Source organism: Glycine max, chromosome 7 (assembly GCF_000004515.6).
Source record: "Glycine max cultivar Williams 82 chromosome 7, Glycine_max_v4.0, whole genome shotgun sequence".
NCBI classification, from domain to species: domain Eukaryota; kingdom Viridiplantae; phylum Streptophyta; class Magnoliopsida; order Fabales; family Fabaceae; genus Glycine; species Glycine max.
In genome coordinates this window covers 21,490,259-21,501,977 of record NC_038243.2, presented here as the reverse complement: position 1 = coordinate 21,501,977, position 11,719 = coordinate 21,490,259, and the positions used below count along the sequence as shown (strand labels likewise).

General features: G+C 32.6%; 1 protein-coding gene across 1 annotated transcript; it reads right to left on the bottom strand.

The window, feature by feature from the left end:
- Positions 1–1,744: 1,744 nt before the first annotated feature.
- Positions 1,745–8,430, bottom strand: LOC112997598 (extra-large guanine nucleotide-binding protein 1). The gene is made up of 8 exons (XM_003530292.5): positions 6,980–8,430; positions 6,438–6,575; positions 6,235–6,339; positions 5,974–6,144; positions 5,132–5,309; positions 4,353–4,597; positions 3,642–3,805; positions 1,745–2,899 (listed from the first exon to the last, which is right to left on the bottom strand). Exons 1-8 carry the CDS (start codon positions 8,048–8,050, stop codon positions 2,302–2,304), a joined length of 2,670 nt encoding a protein of 889 aa, XP_003530340.1. The 5' UTR covers positions 8,051–8,430; the 3' UTR covers positions 1,745–2,301.
- Between the last annotated feature and the right edge of the window lie 3,289 nt (positions 8,431–11,719).

Sequence of the window (11,719 nt, the reverse complement as noted above, 5' to 3'; positions counted from 1 at the left end):
GGTCTTTAGAAAATAGTCTGTTACTTCGACTATAACATCAAGTTTTTGCTTGCAAGCATATAATACGATCCTAATATTAGGTGCATCCATTATTTTAATTTACGGTTGCGTGAGTTGAAAAATCTTTACGTTATGGGGAATTATGAAAAATGTGACTGTCACAATTGCGGTCGTGATACAGTTACAGTAATTCAAAACAACCTTTAGGTTGTGGCCATAATTACGGTATTGAACCACAATTTAACACCATGATAACATCGATTGATTGTATTTGTTTTTATGACTTTTTTTAGCTACAACCATACTAAATTAATATTTTTGGATTATCAATTTTTTGATTAGTAATATCTGTCCCTTAACCATAATCAAACCTTGATGATATGTAACTTTTGGCCTACCAATGTTTCCTACTAAGACTCAATTACAAAAGGCATGAAAAGAAACCTTTCACTCAGGTTGTAATGATTAAAATTATATCCAAATTTTTTAATTAGCATATAGTGTCAGCTTTAAAAATTTCCTTTATTACGTAAACCAACGCAATTTATGATGGATGTATTAAAATGGTTAAAATATGTCTATGATTTATTATAAATATCTAAAATTTGTGTTTATTCCTTTATAAAAAGTTTCTTTGTTTTTATTTCTCCATAAAACAAAAAAAATATTTTTAATCTTTAGCATTTTTTAGTTCTTGATAAATTAGTGATTTTGTATTTATTTTCTAAAAAAATATTTATTATTAGGTTTTTAATTCATTAATTTATCAAGGACTGAAAAAAGTGATAAGGACCAAAAACAAAATTATTGTTTTAATAAAAATGCAAAAATAAATATTATTAAGGAGCAAACATAAAATTTGGAAATATATTAAGAATTAAAAATATATTTTAGCCTACTAAAATTTTTGAAACTTATTCTCTTTTAATAATTAATGTTATCACAATTTATGAATTTTCATTGTTTAATTAGTCTTGAAAGAATATTCTTGAGATGCATGTATACAAGTAGAGTTATATTAAATAATTCAAACAAGAAAACAACATTAATTAGAAAGTCAAAATAAAGTTAGGTTTCAACAAGACTTTTTTTTTATAAAGAAGACATGTGTCTCATGAAAATAAACCTAAGTGATCAATAAAGAGTTTTATTACCTTAAGATTTTGACTTAGTGTGTGATATCCAGCTTACATGTGTGGTGTGCTTGTAATATATTGATAAAGAACTTCCCGATATTTAGTCTCTTCCGATGCACAACACTTTAGGCAAAGAACAATCTTTAAAAAAAATTTAAAAAAAGTGATAGAGAAATCTCTTACACCTTACTTGTGTGGAGTGCTCGTAATATATTGATGAAAATTTTTTCGATATTTAATCTCCTCCATTACACAACACTTTAGACAAAGAACAATCTTTAAAAAAAAAAAAACTCTAAAAAAAGTGATAGAGAAATCTCTTACACCTTTCTATCAAATTTAGTATGCATGTCCTTAGCTCGAAATCTTTGAAGTTACAAGATATTAGGGGTAAAGCATTCTGCTCTCATCAAGATATTTGGAAAACCTAAAAATATCAAGGATTGGTCGGAGACATGAAAAGTGATACTCGTACATTACCAAATAGCTATAATATCTTCATGCAGACAAGGACTAAATTGGCCTATAGGAAAGAATAAACAAAATCTTTCGTACTAATGGATATTTTTGGCAAACAAGTGAACATTATTTTCTTCTCGTAACAAAAGTAGAGGACAAATTAATCTTCAATTTCATATTCAAGATGACAAAATGGCCAACCCTTTTCTCTGTTCTTCCCCTTTATGTTTCGTGGTGTACAAGTATATCTGTACATAGACAATTTCGCAAGACTAAGACCCATTGTGAACAAGATCAAAATTAAATATTGGGGTCCAGCCTAATGAATCTATATTCAAAATTTTATGAATCCCTCACCTTAAGTATCACTTTTTCATCCCTGTATGGAAAATCATGAACTCTTTTAAGCCCCTTTACAGAATTAAGTTTCTCTATACAGATGAGTTTAATTAATCACTTGGTAACTATAGTTACAAATACTCTTCCTTTTAGTTACTATACTTAAAAATGATATATGTAGGGATTAAAGATGTTTTTAAGTACAGTGACCCCTACATATATCATTTTTAATTCCTTTTAGTTCATGAGAACTAAAAGATATCAAACATTGTATGTATAGAGACTAATAAAGGATGTTTTTAAGTATAAAGACTAAAAGAAAAAGTTTGTAACTATAAAAATCAAATAAGTAATTAAACCATACAAATTAACATAAGTAACTTTGCTCATCAATGCTTGTTGAAGTATTCTCGGACTTTGGATCAGTTACAATAGAGGGATCCCATTTTTCCCACTCCATAACCTCCCTTCCATATCTGAGAGCTTCATCAATAGTATCAGGTTCCAATCCATTAACCAGTGAAACAAAGAGAATTCGGCCAGTGATGGAAAGGAACAATCTCTTAAACTTGACAGCAATGTATTGAAAAGCACATTGTGCTAATGAAGAGTTATTATTGCCATTGCTACAGCCTTTCTTCTGATTGGGACTGATAAATGGTTGGAAGTCGCTAAACCATTCACATTGTGCTAGAGGAATGTGTTCAATCTTCTCCTCAAGCAGATCAAATTTAGTCAATACTAGGAGAAATTTTTTGTTATGGAAGCTTCGATGAGAAATTATGTTTTCAAAGAGATTCTTAGCTACCAACATTTTGTTGGTAGAAACTCCTTTACTGTCTGTAGTGTACTCATCATAGTCAGATAAGGCAACTGAGAACATTACAACATCGGTCTCTTCAAACATCTCCAACCACTTGCAGTTTTCTCCAAGGCTTTTAGGATGTACTCTGATCAGTTGGTATCTATTAATGGAACATAAAGTGGAGTAAGAAAGCTGTTGATAACTGAGAGCAAGTACACATAATAGATCCATCATAGCTAAAGATGTTTATATAAATTTAGTAAACCCCCCACATTGGTCGTAAGATTGTAAGTGTCGATTACTTTAGTCCCTGAATTTATAAAAATGTAACCTTAGTCCCTGACTTTGTGAAATGCCATTCACTTTAGTACTTAATGACAATTAAAAATGCAGTCAGAAAAGATTGAAGTGAATGACATTTTGCAAAATTTGGGAAAAAAAACAAGAGTTTTACTGAGTTATGGACTAAAGTAATTGATGCTTACAATCTCGGTGACCTATGTGGTGGTTCACTCCAAATTAAAATATTTCAGGATCCATATGTTTTTACAGTCATGAAAATAGATAAAGTGAAATAACACACAACACTGTTTGTTGAAACAAGCCTACTCAAATCTAAACATTCTTATAGAGTATTTCTTTTCTAGAGACGTATGTAGTTGAATAAAATGTTGGCATTTAAAATGTGAGCACGTGTAAGTGAGCTACGGCAAAACATGCATGCACACTACTCTTGCCAAATTGTTCCTTTATTATGTGTCTAACTCATCAGTTTGGAACACAACTAAGATTTAACTCATCATCAAGAAACTGAACATTACTAGTGGATGCACACTGATGTGAGCTTAATTCAGAAGTAACAAGTTCTTGTGTGACGAACTGCACAAAATGATGGAGCTAACCTGAGAGAAGATTCATGTTGATACTCAGGAAACAAAGAATCCTCACTGTTTGACTTGGGAAAACAAAATTCCATTGAAGTGAGGCTGTTGGATAACGATATACCCTCAGCGTACAAGATGTCCGTATCAGATGGCTCATAGTCAGTCTTGGAAATTTCAACAGCCTGCATGTGAGAGATAAATTAGACTTTGATGAAAATCTATTGTTTATTGATGTGATGCATGGCCAAATAATTTCACAGTCAAAAGGATTTAGACATCCACTGTTAAGTGGAGACAATAAATTGTTCATCAGATCGTTATAAATAAATTTAATCAGTTCAAGAAACTTTTACCACTGCCTAGATTCACAAAATGTCTAGTAACCCACTGAAGTGATTTAGATAGTCATGAACCTTGTTGAAACACATGGTATCCAAAAGGGTTTGAAAGAGAGAAAGAAAAGAACAAAACTGTAAGACAACTAATACAAGGGAAAAGCTACATTCAAATTCTGTAAATTTATTGTCTAATTTCTGCTTCAGATTATGTGTCAAATGATCAATGATCCAAACGCCATGCTGAAACAGATGGAAATAGAGGATATGACATCAGACAAAAAATTGAACAAATTAAAAATCATATTGGCTTCATTAATATTAAAAAAATAGTATGAATGATCTTGAATATGCATGTGAGGATGAGCAGATAGACAACCAAGCATTAACTCACACGATCCAGAAAATAGTTTGCACTTCTGGGTAGCATTTTTAGTTCATTTCGCCTATCATATGTTGCTTGAATGGCTTTATCCTTCCACAAACCCTCCACCATTGGTCCATATTCACGTGTAGCAGCTGGAAATATTGTATCCAGGTTACCTGACACCATGTATTTGAGTAGCCAATCTGAGAAAGCTTTCAATCGTGAGCCAATGGAATAGAGTGTTGTTTCAACATCATCACTGCCGATATTCCCTGTACAAACTAAAATCAGTGACTTCTCTCCATAACACATATCTCCAACTAATGGCAGACAAGCTTCTTCTATCAGCTAATTAATAAGTGTCTACCATCTTTTAGGATCAATGTGAAAGGATAAGCACAAAACTGAAGGTAAAAAGATTTCTATTAAAACTGAAATCACATTAGAGACAAGAAAATAATGAAATAGTCTGAAGCATTAGTCTTCTACTGATACAAAACCAGATAAACTGCACAGTTTCCAAAAACGAAAGCTATGCATCTGTTGCAATTTGTAAGAGACTAACATAGTTAACCTTTCTTAGTTGAGAAAAGAAGGATGTCATCGCAAAGTTGACAATACTCCTTCTGCTATATTCAACATTGTTAAAGGAAGGTTCTATGGAAGACAACTTCCTTTACAGTTTACACTATCCAGAAAATTTTGAAAAGGGAAAATGTTAAAAAAATTGCTGCCCCCTACTTCATCCAAAGTCCAAAAAGAAATAGCCTTCTGGTCAACCTTTTATACAAGGAAATAAGAATTACCTGATGATGTAGATTCATCAACAGACCTTCTTTTCCTATTCTCCAACAAACTCTCTTCTTCGAAATGTGCACGTCCCTCCAGCAGTATACCAAGGTAGGTAAACAGGTTACTTTGGATCACCGACTTGATATTTTGGAGCTCATTTTCAGAGAAAGGATCATTATACAGAAGCTTGGCCTAAGATAAAAGGTTCAGTCATTAGTGTCACTCAAAATCAAGGTTTTAATTAAAAGTATAAAGAAGTATTCAGAACTGCAGTCTCATACACACCAGAAGAGGAAAGTAAACTCCAAAATTTGACAAATTACAATTTACATTAGCCAGAAATTTTCAAGATATAGATTAAGCACTCAAAACTTATCTGAACCTCATGACAACTAGCAATGTGACTGATAAGAATCAACAACTTGAGCTCTTATGACCCTAACATTCATATCACACACATAAATGCCCTCATAAATTGAGCATCCCTACTTTCTAGAAGGTATTATAGAGAACAGGACAGCTTTAAAGAAAATAATAGGCAGGGACCTTATAAGCTGTTGTTAGTGCATTTCACTGTAAACTCAAAAGTAAAAGCTAATAAGACTTAGGGTGTGTCAAGTCCATATGTAGTTCTTCTATATCCAACTCCATATTGATATGACAAAGCATCACCCAAATTATGAGACTGAAAAGTAAATTGAAGAGCTGAAAATGAATTGGACTATCCTTTCAGCATTTAAAATCACAGCACAGTCATTAAATGTACACATGTACTTTGCCAATTCATTAAGCATGCATGCATATGAATACAACATAAGGCGCCTGAAAAACTGAGTTCTCCCAAGGAGAAACCTACCTGTTTAAATATAGTACATGCACCAGAATTGACAGAACCAACAAGGAGAAATTTGTGAAGTATTTTTCGATGAACGCTGTCTGTGTTAGCTGTTTCACCTTCACAAGAAAGAGCTACAGACTTTGAAGGGACTGGCAAAGACAAAATTGCACAAGCCAACCTTGCTACACGCTGCAAAAGGGAAATCCAAAACTATTGATGAGCTGTTATTTCTATAAAAACCAAACAAGGAAAGGAAGCATGCATCTCAACAATGATCACCTTATCCCATATACAGCCCCTATCATTCCTCTGCCCCTCTTCCCTGTATGATCCATCAGCATTCACCCAAAAGTTAGGTGTTCCCTCACACGGCACTCCAGCCAACTGCAACAATCAATGCAATGCAACATTTTGGTTTAACATCCTTAAAATATATATTTATGTATAGGCAATAAAATATAATAGTGTTCAAGACAAAAAACCTGCAGTATCAATCGCTCTTTTTGCGTAATCTCGCGATCATTTATAATCACATTAGTGTTTCCATTGCTTGCATTTTTGTGCAGGCGACCCCCAACATCAAGCTGGGGGCTGATTATCTGGCTAGGCGGTTGGCCATCCTGTAAAATCAAGCAATGCAATAGATTAGAACTTCACTTGGAAAAACATTAAATGGGGTTGAAAGATTCATGAATTAAATTTTGTAAGTAAAATGAAACCACGTTGAAGGCACATTCCTGGAGTTCTAAGTGCCATTTTTTAAGGTACACTAAACTAATCTGAGATATATATCCACAAAAAGGTTGACAAGCTCTTTTTAGTTTATTTCACTAAGCTTCTTCATGAATCTTTCAAACTAACCTCATCTTAGTTTATTTCAGTAAGTTATATGATCAAATGTATGGCATAACCTACCACATAAATTAAAACAGCTTGTTGAATAAGAACTTAATTAAGCTTTTTACCTAAACACACCCTAAATAGACTAAATTAAAGTAAGTAGTTGTTGAAATTAAGTTTTCACCTTTCCCCAAAATCCAGATGCTTTATCATACCAATAGGATCCTGGCTTCAGTTGTTTTGGTGGGTTTCGACAGTTGAGGAGCAATTTAAGCTGTTCCCTATTCAGAGGTTGCAAGTTGACACAAACAAGCTCCGGTGGTATTTGATTTGCTTCACAAGACCTTTCATCATCCATGACTTGAGTCACAGTCAACTCAGACAGCAACAATTTCATCATACGAGAACACTTCCCCAGCTTGCTTCTATTTCTCTCATAAATTCTGTAGCCAATGCAAGTCACACATTTTCTTCCCTCTGGCATGGACCCCATAGCCCTCACCACACAGCTGCGACAATACTTTGCACTACAAACAATGCAAACCTCCTTTGGCGTAAGACGGTTCCCCTTGAGGCACCTATAGCAAGAACCCTTCTTCCCAGGCCTCACAGCACGTTCCATCACTGGAACACTCTCAACCTGAGAGTCACCAAACTCATCACTATCTGTCTCCACCATGTAGTTTGACTCAGGATCACAGAAGGTCACCGCAGAAACACGCTTCACATGCTTTGGAGTTGGACTTGGTGTTTGCTCTTCCTCTCTGAAGGAACAAATCTCATCAGAAGGGGCAAATAGAGAGGTTGTAACCGAACCTGGACCTGATTCTGTGGTGTCAGAAGTTGTGTGAAGAAAAGTGCCATCTCTATCATCAGGAAATTCCAAAGTGTCTGGACTACTCTTGTGCATATCACCATCAACACCGTCTGGTGCTGGTGGTGAATCTACTGCACAAGAGTCCAAGCTTGAAAGGACAACAGAATCTGTCACCCAGTGATTCTGCTTCCTTTTGTGAAGACTTTTGCCAAGAGGTTGGATAACTGGGACTGAGACGTCATCATGAGAGAGAGAAGCAATGGTTGCAATTGGGATTTGGTCAATTTTGAAAGCAGGGATTTCAGGAATGGAGTAACTGAGAGGAGGGCCATTATACACCACAGCAAGGGAGTACTCATAGCTGCTTAAGCTATCTTCAGTTTCCACAGTAACAGTAGGCACAGAAGAAGGCCTTAACTTTCTCACAAGAGAAGCCATTTCATGCAGTCCAAATTGAAGCCAAAACCCAAAATAAATACCACAGTACTCACCAACTCATCATCTCAAAAGAATCCATTTTGAGGGAAAAACCCATGATGCAAAAAACGGAGAAATATCAGCACCCCATGAAGGAAAAACATGGAAACAAAGCCTCAGAACTTGAATACAAAGGCTGCAGATATATTGGGAAAGAGAGAATTGGGCAGTGAGAAAAGAGAAACAAAAAATGGAAGAAGGGAGAATGGTGGCTTTGGAAGGAAGGAGGTGTGAGAAGTAAACAAACAATGGTTGACCGAAGTGGAAAGAGTGAGAGAAACTTAAGTAGTGGACGTTTTCCAAACGTCTGAAGGGAAATTACTAAGGAAAATGCACTACTCAGACTGCTTCAAAATCAAAGTACCGTGTTATTCAAACTACTAAGTGCCTTAGGGAGTCACGTGCTAGTGCTACTTCACCGTGTGTGTTACTTTTGCTTAATGTCCTTTTCTTCAGGTTAAAACTCTTTGATCAAAGTATTATTTTTTTTATCATGTTTTTGAAGATTTAAATTTTACTCACGCTACTATCTTATTTCTATTTATATATGTTATATTATAACTCTCCTAGCTAACTATTTAGCCTTATCTTTGATTTAAAGTTGCATAAAATATTTTCGCAAATTTAAATGTAAAATTAAGCGTTTCAATACATGAATTGAGAAGGAAAAAAATTGTTATTTCTAAAATAAAAGTACTTTTTAGTACTCCCAACTTTAATTCAAGCATGCACTTATTTTATTATCCAACTTTATGTCCAAAAAAATTATCCATCTTTAATTTTAACATTTACGTTATCATTTTTTCTGAGTACTTAATTCATATATTATGCTACTCATTAAAATAATTCATATTATTGTGCTTTAATTCTTGTCAATAAATTTTTAATTGCGCTTAATGAATTAATGACACTCTTCTACGTATAAACACGTTCATATTAAACAAAACAAAACACAATTACTAACCGGATATTTTAGAAATCACCTCGTGACTAGACCTGTAACAATATAAATACAAACTGATTTCCTATTATACGATGTTTCTAATCTTACAATGGAATGGAGTAGTACGTATCTTTGAACTTTTTGTTTCAGTGATCAATAATTTTCTCGTTATTTATTACCAAAAGCATGGTTTTCTTATTTAGGGTTAACGAAAAACAAGTCTTGCTAACCGCGTTGATTTACACGCAGGAAGAGACACAAAGGACGGGCCCAGAGCAGTTGGTATGCAGTGGATTATGAAAAATGATAGCCATTCGTCAAAATATAAAAGTTAAGAATAAAGATATTGCATACATATATCAAATATCATTCCCAAATAAATTATTAGTCAAATTCTAAAGTAAGGTGAAAATTTGTGTGCTGAAGTGTGTCATAAAATGTATGCACTAGCCAATGAGATGAACAGATGGTGACGTTTTCGGTATTTCATATGGGTTGTTGGGAATGACCAATGTAATGAAAATTCATTAATAAAATAGAAACAAAGACAAAGTTGACTTAAAATTTTCATGGCATGTTACGCATTGATGGCATCTTTTTGGATTGAGTTTGGTCGGAATGCAACAAGTTTCCTTTCGGGCGCTAAAGAACCACGTTTTTCGATTTTGACCAAAATACTAATGTTTTCCTAATTTTGGACAAGACCCATAGATTTCTGCAATATTTTTTTTTAGAATTTCACCTCAGATAGTGTCCCTAGAAAAACAATGAAGAATTAGCATAATCTTTAATAATAAAAAAATACATAATAATTTAAAGTATAAAATATATACATATTTGTGTGAGAGGTGAAAGGGAGGGAGAGAAATAACGAAATTATTTAAGAAAATCAATTAATGATTTTTTTTTCTTCTAAAGATTATTCACCTTTTTTAGAAGAAAACTACTTTAATAGGAGAGCATGTTGGCGCATTCCATCGCCGTCCAAGAAAACTCCACTTTCACTTCAACTTGAAAAACATTCTTCAAGACTTCCCTATATTCTTACTCGAAATTATTGAAGTATTGAACCACATCCAAAACTCCAAAAAAGCGGTGAGCAACGCTTAACATTGTTTACCTTATAAATGTGCTTTTCATTAGTTAACACTTGCTATAATTTTTATGTAACCACTTAATTAGCTGTTTCACAGTATCGATCCACATTATCAGTGTTTAGCCTCGAAAAAAATTGCGTAGTAAGAAAAAAGTTTTTTTTTATGGGAAAAATGATCACGTAAAAAGAAAAATGTTAGGAATCAATTAAGAGACCAAAATTTTCATAACTAATACTTTTTATTAAAATTTCCATTTTTTCTTTTAATTCTATTGGTACATAAGAATAATTGCCAATTACTAGTTCCTTGCACGTCTCAGTCCCTATTTTTATATAACTAATTGATAAAAAGGAAATATAATTAGATATATAATTAAACATATCATAAACTATAAATATCATCACTAGAATTTATATTTTATGTATAGTTCTATATATGTAATGAAAGTATTTATTTGTGTAATATTTATTTGATATATACTAACTTTGAATCTAAATATAAACAACAAAATAAAAATATTTTGGCCTCAAATATAAGTAAATTTTCCCTACATCGACTCTATTTAATGATATTATTCCAAAACTATCCTTCAATTAATAGTGATTCTAGTTCCATTGACTACTTTTTATTCTTAATATCAAATTCCAATGAAAAACATTTTAGGAAAAAAAAAAGAGATTACTCCATTTGTCTCTATTTATAAGACATGGTTTAAAAAAAAATAGTCCATTTTATAAGACTTCATTTCAATTGTCTTGTGCATTAATTATTTTATGACTAAAATACCTTGAATTGCTTCTTTGTCTATCTTATGAAGATTGAAGAAAATGAATAAGTTTCCTATAAAGTTAATAATAAATTTGGAAAAATATTATATTATAGAGAAATTCAATATTAAGAAATTAATTAATTAATTTTTTTAATAAGCACAAATTAGTAAACTATGTCCTATAATTAAGGATGAGAAAGTATTTTTTTAATGAAATTAACCAATTTTCTTAATTAATTTAAAGTTATTTAATTTTGTTTATATTAAGGTCTAAAGGTAGTAACAATTTATGTTTTATTTTAAAGAATACTAACATTCTATGTTTAATGCAAGTGAAAGGTGAGAGATGAGAGAGTTTAAAAATTTAATGCTTGTGAGAGGTGAGAAATAAATTATTTTTAAATTGAATGGTAAGTTATTTCAATAGCCTTAAGATTGTGTTTGGATAGATAATTTTAACTGAAGAAAATAATTTATTAGAGAATTTAAATTTCTGTAATCTAAAATTCATTGTTTGAATATTTTTTATGAAGAATTTAAATTTTTGAAATTTTAAAACAGAATTTTAAACAACTAAAAATGTGGAATTTCAATTTCCTTCTAAAAGGTGAGAAATTGAAATTCTCTTCTTGATAGAAGAACCTTCCAAAATGTTCGCATATTTTCTTTATAACATTCATCCTCTCTTCCACCAGAAAGTTCTCAAAATCTCATTCTCGAACTCACGACTCTTCCCTCACGTCGATGATCCTCTTCTTCAAGAAACATCGTTTGAGCTCATGGAGCATCGTCGGGTGTGGGCGTAGGGGGACACGTAGAAC